Here is a 13,764-nt window from a genome sequence, read left to right as displayed (position 1 = left end):
ACTGCTTCCCCACACTCCCGATCCTCCTCCTCTGCTTTTGCCCCTCCTGCACTCAGCACCTGACAGGCTCCAAAAGGGGCGGCCACGTTCCAGCACGTTTACTCTGTGGTCCTAGGCCAGGCACTCACACGACAACCCTGAGGGCAGAGTTGTGGTAAGCCCTGTTCTATATAGGGGGAAACAGGCTCAGGGAGCAAAAGTCCCTTCTACAGGTCACACAGCTCACATGGCGTGGGGCAGGGACCGAAACCCAGGACCACCAGCTAGCAGTGATGATGACAGGACAAACAATATTACAACAACACTGCTACATAAACAGTAAACTGTAAACTACAGTAAACTGTAATAATACCACTAGTGTAACAGGTTGAATAGCGGCCCCCAAAAGCTATACTCCCGTCCTAACCCCAGTAATCATGAACGTGAAAACAGGGACTCTGCAGATGTAATGAAGTCAGCATCTCAAGATGAGATCATCTAATTCAAGGGGGAGCCCTGTGAAACAGAAAATATGTTTACTGGTCCCTGTCCCTGGTTCCTGCACAGAGCTCCTAAAACCCTTGCAACTTCCTAAGTGGTAAAAGCACTATGAGCATCTTCCATTCTAATATTTGGTTTATGACCCTGATTCCTAACACAGAGCTCCTAAATCCCTTGGAATTTCCTAAGTGACAGGAATGTCTTTTGTTCTAATGAAGCAAATCTGGGTGGGCTCCTGGATGCGTGCTGGTCACCAGGAAGACCAAGCCACGGTCACAGCCGGGAACCTCCCATTACTGGGAAAGGGGCTGGAAATGGGAGCCGATGATCAATCATGCCTGCATGATGAAGCTTCCATAAAAACCCACAAAGTATAGGGTTTGGGGAGCTTCCAGGTTAGTGAACACATCCACGTACCAGGAGGGTGGTGCATCCCTAATGCAGGGGAACAGAAGCTCCTGTACTCAGGACCCTTCCAGACCTTACCCTGTAGGTAGCTCTTCATGTGGCTGTTCATCCGAATCCTTTAAATCTTTTATTAAATAAGCTGACAAATCTAAGTGTTTCCCTGAGTTCTGTGAGCTGTTCTGGCAAATAATCAAATGCAAGGACAGGGTCGTGGGAACCTCCAATTTGTAGCCAAGTCTGACAGAAGCTGTGGGTGACGTGGGGACCTATTACTCGCAACAGGCATCTGAGGTCGGGGGTCTCAGGGTACCGCGCCCTTAACCTGTGGGATCTGTGCTGACTCCAGTTAGTGTCAGAACTGAAATGCACTGTGGGACACCCAGCTGGTGTCACAGAGAACTGCCTGGCGTGAGGAAAACCTCACACGTGGTGTCAGAAGCGCTGAGGGTGGTAGTGCTTTGCTCTACACGGCCAATGACCGTGTCCCAGTGAGACAGAGAAGGAGACATGCAGACACCATGGGGGAAGATCATGTGAAGATGGAGGGTGAGACCGAGGCGATGGGTCCACAAGCTAAGGAGCGTCAAGAATTGCCAGCTGCTGCCCAAAGCCAGGAGGGAGGCATGAACTGAATCTTCAGAGCCTCCGGGAGGAGCCAACGCCGCTGAGGCCTTACTTCAACCTCTGGCCTCCAGAACGGTGAGAATCATTTCTGTTGCATTAAGCCACCAAGCGAGCGGTCACTTGTGGCACCAGGACTCTAACGCATCTGGCTAACACAGGAGCCGTCTCACACGGAGTACCTCCCAGGGAGGTCAGCATCCGACACCCCCTGCCCTCCCGCGGAGACCGGCTCAGAGAGGCGGACACATGCAGACGCGAGCGCTGGGAGAGCGGGGACCTGGCACGCGGGCCCGGAACGGAAAGCCCTCTCGGTCCTCCAGTTCCACAGGGGCTATGGCAGAATGAAGGGAGGTCACACGCGTGGGAGTAGAAGGAAACACCCTTGTGAATGAGTAAGCCACTGCCGGGCACCCAGAGGGCATCCTCTTCCTGGAAGGAGAGGCCGAGCAAGAAGGCACGGGGCTCCCTGGGCGGGTTCTTTTCCCAAAGACGTCTGCCTGCCAGTGACTGCGATCCTGCATCGGTCCCCGGTCCAGGGGTTCAAAAGTCTCTCTGAGATTACAGACACTGGTGGGACTCTGAGGAAATGCTATGGCAGCCTCGGCTCTCAGAAAAATGCACTCACAACTTCTCATACAATGTCACTGGGTTTTTGGGTTTAATCTGGTCCAAACGCTCACCTCTCTGGCAGCAATGAACCTCAAGATTAAGCATCACGAGGCCTCCGTGTTATTTTTAGCCAAAAATTAAAACACATATAGAGACAGGCCAATAAAAACATAAAAGCAAAATATGGTAAACACTAACAGTTAATGAATATGGGTGGTAAATATAAACCTCTTCTGTAAATTGCCGGCAAGTGATTATTTTGAGCATTTTGGGCCACACAGTGTCCGTCCCAACTACTCACCTGTGCACTGGCACAAAAGCAGTCACAGAACCAGACGATATGCCAACAAATGGGCCAGGCTGTGTTCCCATAAAACTGCACTTGCAAAGCAGGCCGTGGGCTTAATGTGGCCCATGAGTTGTAGTCTGCTGGCCCTGGTACTAGCCTTTAAATGTTCTGTACGTTTGAAGTCTTCCATAATCAAATATCAGGGGGAGCACTGACTCAGTTGCCAGTTTCTTTCCACCTTGTTGCCTCCAAGTTGGATCTCTGGGTTTTTCTCTTGGCTGGGCTATGGGGAAATGTACAGGGGGGCCAGGGCCACACCAGGTGAACGGAAGTCCTGAGCACAAGGAGATGGTGGCAAGGAATGATCATATGCATAATGCCAGCAACAACAGCTGCTAATGTTTACTGATCACTTACTATGCGCTTAGTAGCCTTCAAGTGCTTGATGTGGAGAATTACCATATTTGATCCCTAGAAATGGGTTCTGAGGCAGGTATTGTTATTGGAATCCTCCTTCTAAGGGTAAGGATGCTGATGCACAGAGAAGCTGTCATTTGCCAGAAAGTAGCAGAGCCCAGGCTGGAAGCCAGGAACCCTGACTCTTAATCTCAACATCACTACAGTTAAGGAAAGACGCCCAAGGGGTGGACGCATGAGAACCGGTGCATCTCTCCCATGGGAGAGAGCCCCCTTCCCTCCTGCTGTCCCTGGAGATTCTGGTTTTGGTGTTGTTGAGAACGTCAGATTACTTTCTTCAGCACAGACAGCACCGTGAACACTCAAGAAAGGCAGCACAGGGTGGTGCTCTGGAGCCACACGGCCTGGGTTCAAGGCTAAGCAGCTTTGCATTATTAGCTATGGGATCTTGAGCCACTCTTTGCACCTTTCTGAGCCTCAATTTCCTCACCTGTGAATTGGGGATTACAACATCACCTATCCTCAGGTTACTGTGAGTGCCGAGTGACATATCCTGGGAACACCCTAGGACCAGCTAAGACAATAATGGCAGCTGTGTCCACTTCACCTGCTGTAGCACCTGATTTTGTTCAGGTATCAAGAAGGGCTATGTGGCAGCTGGGTAGGTATCCACTGACGTCTCTCTTCCCTTCTCTTCGAGGGAGATATTTCCGTGGTACATACTGTGTGCCAGGCACCGTTCTAGGTGCTTTCATGTCTTAACTCACTGGATCCTCACAACCACCCCAGGAGGTAAACACAGGATCACCCACCACATGACAGAGAAAACAAAGGCACAGGGAGGTTCAGTAACCTCACGCAGCTCAAAGGTGGCAGAGCCAGGATGGGAACCCAGCTACCTGGCTCTTCACCAGAACCATCAATCTGTATTTCTGTGTTTTTCCTTTGGGGGTGGGGGTACCCTGAGCAGGTCTAATAACAACCACAATTCCAAAAGAGAGGAAAGCATAGACGACCCTAGAAATATCTGCAACAGCTGAAATGAGATGTGAACAGCCATGACTTCCACAGGCTTTGCTGACGCTATTTGCGCTCTGCTATCATAACACTACAGTTTGTAATAGAAGGAAAGGTAAACTGGAGTTCTAGGGTAGTGACAAAAAAGGCATTACTTTTCCCATCTGAATTCAGATGGGAATTCTCTGCTGGAATTCTAGACAGGCCCTGGGCTAAGAGCTCCTGCAATGGGCTACAATGCCTCTCGTAACCCCTGGGTTGCAGCTGTGCACACGATCCCCTCAAGACATTTCTGAACCGTGCCTGCATCCAACATGACTAGGAAATTAACGCCCAGCCAGTGAAATCCAAGCGGGAATGGTGTGTGCAACTTCTAGAAGTGTCCTTGAGAGGATCTGGGGTCACACTCTTCTTCTGAACAATGTGTAAGAGCCTGAGACCCTGACACCACGGAGTGCCACACCAGCTTGAACTGCCATCAGACAGGAGTCAGAAATAAACTTCAAGCTCATTTAAACTTCCTTTTGAATTTTCCTATGATTTACAGCCAAACTGAATCCCAATGAACTCAGCACATGACCTAGTTCTGGACAAGGAGCAAGTTGGCCAAGGAGCTTCCAAAAAAGATTTTCTTCCTCAGGAAATAAGGGAGAAGGACAGAACAAAACAAAACAAAACAAAACAAAACAAAACAAAACAAAAACAAACAACCCTCTCTGTCCTGGGTCGGCCCCTGCTTTCAGTGTGGTCTTGGGAGGACTTAATGACAGCAGACACTACAGCAATCTTGTGACCACACTAGGCAGGTCAAAAAACCAGCATACTCTGACCCAATTCTGTGATATCCTTGAGCTGCTGAACTCACTACAGAAGGGAAAAACGAACCCTTACTTGTAGGGACAACTGTTGGGCTCTCTGTGACATTCCTGATGGAGTAGCTACCGACATCAATGAGAAATAAGAAAAGAAAAAGAAGAAGAAAAAAAAAAAGAAATCCTTCCTGTTCCTTGATCATGTCACAGTGCTGGAAGAGTACCCTGTGCACTGTCCCCCAAACTGGTCCCTGGGCTGCATCTGCCTGTATCCCCAGCAGTCTTCAGCACACAGCCCAGTACCCAACGACATGATGGATAAAATCTCCCGTCCTGCCACCACATCCACCTATAAAAAGCACTACTTGGCTTTTTAAGGCCCATGTTCCCATTCGATCCACAAAGCCTCCCTGACGTGAACATGCACAGTGTGACCCCAGGGAGCTTTCCTGACCCAAGTGTGTATGGGGTGAGCCACACGCAGTCCATCTTCCCTTCACAATCAAGAGCGAAACCCAAAGGCCTTACTGTGGCCTCCGAGGCCCAAACACAACCTCGCCCCCGTCTCCCCACCCACTCTCACCGCCCACCACCCCCTTGCCCCCAGAAATCCTGTCACAACGGTTTCCTTGACAATAACCAACAAACCAATGCCACCCCAACTCTCCCCCAGCTCTTTGCACTTGTTGATGTGCTCTTTCCTCAGCCAGAGACACTGTCCCTCCAGACACCCCCGGTCTCTGCTGGATCCTCACACATGACCCTCCCAGGGAAAACAGCAGGCCATCGCTCTCCACATGCATGAACTCTCATCGCTCTTGACACAGACTTCTCTGTTCAGTTTGTCCTTCTCCACCCTGTGCGCCAAGCACCTAGGACAACACTTGGCATGGAGCTAGAACAAGAAATATTTGCCGGATTAATGTTTTCTCTCTTTTTTTTAATAGAGGAAACACAGATGTTAGTACAAGCAGCAATAACAAGTTTCTTAGAGGAGTGCACTCCAAACTGGAACTGTTTGCAGCAGCTGGTGGCTGGCAATGGGGCAGTGGGGTCTGTGACGTAATGTGTGTGCTTTACCAAGGAGCTGCGGCCTGGGGAAGTGCCCAGTGAGTGACAGAAGTCTCTCCACCTCCTCTAACGCCCTATATATCTTGCCTCCTTATTCCACAAAGGATCACGTTTCTAAATGAACACAATGTGTGTGGGTGTGAAAAATGAAGCATCCACCTGGCAATCGTTCAGCACTGCTGAAGAGTGGAAATGGGCATCACAACCTCTATTTCTAGATCACGTGAATTTTTTAGTAACAAAGGAGCGTGTGCTCTGGCTTTCCCCATTAGCTAAGGGCTCCCAGGCCAGTCTGGCCACTCGGAGCTTTGGTTTCCTCACGAGAAGAGTGGGAATCACAACAGTGCCTATGGACTCACAGGATTGCCGGGATGATCTAATGAGGGAAACCTAGAGACAGAGCCTGGCAGGTACCAAACGCATAAGTATTACTGTTATTCTTATCATGTCTCTTGTGTATTTGGCTTTTCGTGGGGGAGGTGGGGGAGGAACAACAGTGATCTCTCCCCCCCTCAGAAACTGCAGCACTAGAGTACCTCCCACCGCAGCTGGCCTCGCATGATGATTATTTATGGACGCGCCTGTCTCCCTGGTTTGGAAAGTGACTGGTCTCTGGGACAAGGGTCAGGACTGTTACCAGTGGTAATTCCTGAACCTTTGACGGGGCTGAGCACACTAAAAGGCATAAATAGAAACGATTTAATTTACAGAGTACTTACTACATGCCAGGCACACAGCCAGGTACTCTACACATGTTCTCTCTTGCTATTCTGGTAACCCCACAAGAGGTAGACGCCAGCCCTGTGTTCACTCCACAGACGGGCAGGTGGGGTACAGAGAGGGGAACGCAGGCCGCCCCGCGAACCGTGGCAGAACCTGGAACTCGCACCCAGTTCCGCACTACCATCCTACACAAGTTCTCTTTCTCTAATTTAAACTCTCAGACAGCAACCTCATTTCTAAGTTCTGCTTCACCAATCCCCCACGCATTCCACAAAAAGAAGTCAAAGCTTGTAACGCCACGTTCCTAAGACATGGCCATGGGGCGTGCTGCTGCAAGGTCTCAGACAGTGGCTAGTGACTGCCCTGTCTACACGGTACAGCTCGCTAACCCAGCCTGTTTGTCTTCCATCCTCTTTTCTTTTAAACAATCAAGGCCAGAAGCGCTGAGTAGTAACTCATAAATTTCGAATCCAGGATTTTGAATCCTGGTCTGCTTCCACCCATGACATGGTCTCCCTGTGTCACTTCCAGGCGTAGGTTTTGTGTCCACAGGGGGCTCAGCTGAGTGGTGAGGAGTGCTGCCCTGAAACCCAGTGTCCCTGGCTAACTGCTAGTGTCACTACTTACCAGGTTGCGGGACACCAACTGAGTATCCTTATTTATTAAATGTGAAGATTCACAGCCAAATTTGCAAACTGATTTAAACAAGGTGATTGTAAAAGACACTTCTGAAGCAACTGAGATCTAATTATGAACTGAGGTTTAGGGGATACTGAACAATCACTGACGCAGATGATGGCACTGTGATTATTAAAATATCCACTGTTTTAGAGGTGCTATGTGGGAGAAAGTATGTGGGAGAAAATGTCTGAAGCCTGGGACTGATTTTAAAATACTTATAAACGGGGGTTCCTGGGTGGCTCAGTCAGTTAAGCGTCCGATTTTGGCTCAGGTCGTGATCTCAAAGTTCGTGGGTCCGAGACCCGCATCGGGGTCTGTGCTGACAGCTCAGAGCCTGGAGCCTGCTTCAGATTCTGTGTCTCCCTCTCTCTCTGCCCCTCCCCCACTTGCACTCTGTCAAAAATAAACATTAATAAAAATGTTTACAATACTTAAAACAAACAAACGACCCCCCACCCCTGCCAAAACCTGAGGGAGGGAAAGGAACACAGGAAAAAAAGTTGATATTTCATATTTAACCATTGAAAAAACTTTTAATTTTTTTTAATGTTTGTTTATTTTTGAGAGAAAGGGTAGACAGAGCGGGAGTGAGGGAGAGGCAGAGAGAGAGAGGGAAACACAGAAATCCAAGCAGGCTCCAGGCTCCGAGCCACCAGCACAGAGCCCGATGCAGGGCTCGAACCCACAAATTGGGAGATCATGACCTGAGCCAAAGACGGACACTCAACCGACTGGGTCACCCGGGCACCCCTTCTGAAAAAAACTTTGAAAGGAAAGTAGGTAAGATGTTTTTGTGAAGATTCAAGTAACACACACTGAGCACTCAGCAGCATGCCGCCGGGCACATGGCAGGAGTTCTAGACCTCAGCACCACTGGACCGTCTCCGCGGTGGGGGTCGTCCTGTGCTGCATAGGACGCTGAGCAGCATCCCCGCACCGGATGCCAGACGCACTCTCCCACCAGTCGCAACAGCCCCAAATATCTCCACATTTGTCTCCTGGGGAAACGAAGTCACCCCAAGTCAAGAACCACGGCTCTAGAGTGATCATGAATAGTTTTTAAAAATGCCTGAAGCACCTCACCTTGACAGACAAAGCCCCCATTATCTCAGCACCACTAAGACTACTCCCGGCCAACACTTACCGAACGCTTAGAATTCGTCAAGCACTGTTCTAAGCATTTTCCACAGGCTATACTACTAAATCCTCACAACACCCTTATGAACTCCCAACTGACAAAACCACTCCATTTTATAGATGAGAAGACTGAGAGAGAGAGCCTAACAGAGACCCACCCTCTCAGCCAGGGGACCATGCTGTCAGCATCACCGTGTCCCAAGCACCCGTGGATACTGCAACCTGGCCTCTGCCACTCACGGACTGGGCAGGCCTTACATAAGGGACACCATCTTTCTGCACATCACCTTCCCGAGTATAAACAATGAGCTACCACGACCACTGACCGAGGTCATCACTACCGCATGCCTACTTCTAAGCAGCCACTTAACGTGTCGGGTCTACCGCATCTTCACAACCTCCATGGCAGATGCTGCTTCCTCATCATTATCCCCACTCTCAGGACGAGGAATCCGGGCCCAGTGAGGACAAGGAATTGGTCCAAGGATACACAGGGAGCAAAGTGGCGGAGCTGGGATTCAAAGCTCAGTCATCCTGGACTCCCCCTTCGCCACCCACCACATTATATCCTATCCACCGGCAAACCCCAACAGCCCTTCTCTCAACAGACCTGGAATCTAACCTCTTCTCCCTACATACGTGCCGACACCAGTCCTGGGTGCTCTGCGACGGCACCCCAGCAGGCCTATCTGCTCCTGCCCAGCCCCCACTAAACAGCCACAAGGATCCTTTAGAATTAAGTCAGAACATGCCATTCCTCTAGCCAAAGCCTTGCAGCATCACCAGAGCCTTTGCTCTGGTCCACAGGCCTTCACTCCATCTCATTTCAGACTGGTCCTCACCTCTCGCCACTTTGCCATTCATTCTGCTTTAGCCACGCCTCCGGCCAGCTGGCCGTTCTCTAAACACAAGGAGCACGCTCCCACCTCAGGGCCTTTGTACCAACGTACCAACAGCTGGGAGAGTCCTCCCTGCTCCCAATTCATTCAAGTCCTTACTCCTGATCCCTTCCTCAGAGAACCTTCCCTACACACCCTGTCTAAAAAGCAGCCCGGGGCTTGCTCTATTCCCGGGTCCCTGCCTTATTTTTCTAATAAACACTTACTGCCACTGACATCACATTCTTGATCCGTCTGCCTCCTCTACTAGAACGTAAGTGCCACAAAGGCAGCAGCTTTGCTCTTTTACTCCCCAGTGTATCCTACCCTTTAAAGTTTATTTATTTATTATTTAGAGAGACAGGATGGGCATGCATGCACATGCGCACACAAGTGGGGGAGGGGCAGAGAGGAGAGAGAAAGAATCTCAAGCAGGCTCCACACCGTCAGTGCAGAGCCAGATGTGGGACTCCAACTCATGAACTATGAGATCATGACCTGAGCCAAAACCAAGAGCCAGATGCTTAACTGAATGAACCACTCAGGCACCCCTCTCCTAGCATTTAAAACAGTTTGGTGTGTAGGAGGTGCTGAACAAGTATCAGCTGAGAAATGAATCAAGACTAGAGGATTGCAAATCCCATGTTTTTTCTAGTATCTTAGGCTGTCTCATCAAAGGCCACTTAAAGTATCTGGCATATGGAAATAGCAAGTTTCTGTCCCTCCCCAAATACCGTCCTCTCCTCAGGTCTTACCCTTCCTTTGGGAACCTTTCCTGGGTCCTCCACTTTTCAGCTGCATAAATCTGGCCAAGTTACTTACTGTGCTGTGCTTCAGTTTCCCCATCCGGAAAATATAGGTACACACTGGACCCACTTCAGAGAATGGCTATGAGAATTCAGTAAGCCCGCAAATGTACTGCCTTTTGTAGCCGTTAGCTTAGAGCGATCACCCAACAGACATCAGCTATCATTATTATTTATCCAACCCTTTGTGAGCTCCTGTATCACTGGATATCATAGACACCGCCACAGGCCTTCCTGGTGATGACTGTGACTTTGGGTTCTGTTCTGAGGCCTGTACTGAGCCTCTGAATCCTGAGAGATGAATAAGAGCCAAGCCCTGTCCTCAGAAAGCCCATACACATGGACACAGATGCAATCTCTGAGATTCTGTCTCTGATTCTTAGGAAAATGTTCAAATTCCTTTCACACCCAGATCTGTATATATCTGTGTGAAAAGATTTGGAAAAAAACACAAGCTAAAAGTGCAAGTTGCAGAAAAAAATATTTAATGTTTAAAAAAATAAAAAGCCACTTGCTTTCTTTTTCTACATTTGACTGGAGCACACTCAAATACAGTGCAGACTCCAAAAGAAATCTAATGCAGATAATAAATGCAAGCCATAGATCTAAGTTTATATCTTCTGGTAACGTTAAAAAAATAAGAAGCATGCAAAATTAATCTTAATAGATTTTATTCAACCTGCTATAACAAAATTTTTATCATTTCAACAGGTAATCAAGATAAAAAGCTTCACTCCATTCTCCATTGTGTGTCTTCGAAATCTGGTATGCATTTAACTTCCAAGTACATCTCAACTCAAACTAGCCATATTTCACGTGTTCAATAGCCATATATGGAGAGTGGCTACCACACTGAACTGCACACGCCTATGAAGATTTGTAAGAACCTGACAACATGGGTTACTCTGGGGGCGGGGAGGAGAGGATGGGATTGGATACAGAGATGGTTTAAGTCAAAGGTTGGCACTCTCTTTTCTGTAAAGAACTAGGCAGTACATACTTTAGGCGTAAAGGGGCCAGACTGTCTCTGTTCTCAATTCTACCCCACTGTTGTGTCACAAAAGCAGCCATGGACAGTATGTAAACGAATGGGTCTGTGTTTTCAATAAAACTTTATTAAAAATAAATAGGCAAAGGGCCACCCGTGGCCATTTGCCAACCCCTGTGATGATGAAAGATAGAAGCAGAAAACATCCACCTTTAGCCCAGAAGGCTGACCTATAGCTTGCCTACTTTCAATAAGGACCAAATATGTACTGGTTACTACATTCTTAAAGAGGCTCATGACTGCCTGTACATCTCACCCATAGTTAATATCAAGCTAAATGATAATCACTAGAAAAACCTTCTGAAAGTAGTTTTATGAGTAGAAATTCTAAGAAAACATTTATGATCTAATACTCCCTGCAAAATCCCTCACCCTTGAGCACTAAGCATATAATAACCACTGGCTACATACAGCCAAAGTGCAGCTCTTTCTGCCCACAGGTCCTGTCCCTGTGCTACTTAAATAAATTTACTAAGCTGCACCATAAAATATCTCAAGAATTCTTTTCTGACCGTCGATCCAGGAACACCTGGTTTAAGTGATTGCTCAGGACAGCCTTGTGAGTCATGACCCCTTTCACCTTCATCTCCCAACACCAACAGCTCATTCTCTTGGCTCCAGCTACACTGGCCTTCCTGCAGTTCCCAGAACACGTGCTGCACCATTCCTGCCTCAGGACCTTTGCACTTGCTTCTTTTAGCTGAATGCTATTCCCCAGACATCCATGGGGCCTGCTCCTCACTTCACGTCTCTGTTCAAATGTCCCCTTCTCGATAAGGCCTTCCCTAGCCATTCTATCTGAACCTGTAACACTCTCCTGTCCTCCCCATCCCTGCTTCATTTTTGTTCACAGCACTTTTACCATCCTGGCAGCATACGTTTTACTTAAGTGTCTTATTATCTGCTTCCCCACATGGCAACATAAAGCTCCAGGAGGCGGGTAGTTTTTGTTCATCTTGTTCCCTGCTGTGTACCTGTGCCTAGAACAAAGCCCTACCCAGAGGAGAGGCCCAATAAATACTAACCGATTCACTATCACAATACGCTGTTGTTTCCTCCCCACATGACACACGTGTTAATAACGTATTCAGCTGTTTCACATCTGCCTCTTGTCTAACAAATGGTGTCACCATTATATCCTCAGCACCATAAGTGATACGTGGCAGGTGTTTACTGAACAAATGAATTTACACAACAGCCCCATGAACCAGATAATGACCTCCATTTGAGAGAAGAGGAAATCAAGGCTTAAGGAGATTAACCAACTTGCCCATGTCTATTAGCAAGAAGTGGAAGAGCCAGGAGTACAACAGCAACCGGTCTGACTCCAGAGCCAGAAAGCTCTACCTCGAGATCACTCAGAGGCTGGGCCCAGCGCAATCCGCTCAATTTTATAAACAGACAAATTCCGGCCCCTATAAAGGGAGGACGGGACCTCTTCAATTACTTCTCACTCCAATAATTGTAGCCAACATTTATTAGGCCCTCATAACAACTAAGCACCGTTCTATTTTACCTGCGGTATTAACTCCTTCAGTCCACCACAAGCACTCGGTGAGGCCTGAACTATCATTAGCCCACGTTTCGGGGAAAGCGGGCCCAGAGCCGTGAAGTAATGTGCACAAGGTCACACGACGGGTGGGAGGTGGAGCTGGGATGGGCAAACCGTGGAGTCCTTAGTCTTCTCAACCCTTGGCCATCCCACTCACCAAAAATGTGTTAGCCTGTTTAGTAAACTGCCCACCCGCAGTTCGGCAGGATCCCCAAAGCGGGGGAATTTCTACCTCGAAATCCGCTCTTAAATTTAGCTAGTTGCCCCCTTGGGAGTGGGGTTTTCGCCGCCCCTCCCCTCCGGGAATCTACACCAAAACTGAAGAGAGGGGGAGAGCAGGAACTGGAAAGACAGCCGTCATCTCTCAGTCCCCATTTAGAGAGTTTACCCCCACAGCGCTAAGGCCTAGCCGCCGGATCTCCCAGGAAGGGGAAAACCTACCCGGGTCCCGACCCACCAGGCGCCCCTCCCCCACTCGGAGCAAGTCGCACACCCTCCCCATCCCAAAGGGCCACTCAGGGGCTGCGGCCAATCACCGAGGCTTTCCCTCCGCCCCACCCAGTGGCCCGACCCCCTCCCCGGCCAAAGCTTCCCAGGACCCCGGCAGCCGCTTGCACTCGACGGGGCAGGCCTGGGACCCTCCAGGGTGGCCTGCCTCCCGCCCTCCGGTGGGCCGACACCCAATCCCCGGCGCCGTCTCATCCAGTCCTGGCACCCGAAGACGTGAGAGCTGGACGCTGATTGGCCGCGGCCCCCTTCCGCCGCTCCCGGCGAACACTGAGCCTTCTCCGCGAGGGCCGTCCGTGCCCCCATTACCCCTTCCCGGCTTCCCCAAGTTCCCCGTGGCCTCCGGACCTGAACATCCTCGTTGCGGAGCTCGTCTATCAGCACCGCGATGGGGTAAAGCGAGTCGTCGCCGTCCGCCGCCGCCATCTTGGCTCCGTCCCGTTCCTGTCAGACCGCGGCCAGCGCCGTGCTGAACCCGGTGCAGGGAGGGGCAGGGATAGAAAGAGGACGAAAGACGAGCGTGGGGGCGCCCGAGCCACTTTACAGGGGCTGCCCCACGGTCATTGGCCGCGCTACGCCAGGCCAAGTCTGCATCTCGTTGGTCCGGACAAGTGAAGCCCCGCCCACTGCCCACTTGCCATTGGTCGAGGGGACGAGCTGAAGCTGCCTAAGTATAGCTGAGAGGGGAAGGAAACGGAAGTGCGT

At 49.7% G+C, this 13,764-nt stretch overlaps 1 protein-coding gene across 1 annotated transcript in view; it reads right to left on the bottom strand.

Annotated features, from left to right (window-relative positions):
* Positions 1–13,579, bottom strand: part of PPP2R1A (protein phosphatase 2 scaffold subunit Aalpha) — a 37,059-nt gene extending 23,480 nt beyond the window's left edge. Inside the window, exon 1 of the mRNA XM_040458055.1 lies at positions 13,408–13,579. Within this exon, the coding sequence (XP_040313989.1) occupies positions 13,408–13,485 (78 nt within the window). The 5' untranslated portion in view covers positions 13,486–13,579. The remainder of the gene's footprint in view (positions 1–13,407) is intronic.
* Between the last annotated feature and the right edge of the window lie 185 nt (positions 13,580–13,764).

The sequence above is a fragment of the Herpailurus yagouaroundi genome, unplaced genomic scaffold, assembly GCF_014898765.1.
Source record: "Herpailurus yagouaroundi ecotype Mexico unplaced genomic scaffold, PumYag 220, whole genome shotgun sequence".
Lineage (NCBI taxonomy): Eukaryota > Metazoa > Chordata > Mammalia > Carnivora > Felidae > Herpailurus > Herpailurus yagouaroundi.
This window is presented reverse-complemented; position numbering and strand designations above follow the sequence as displayed.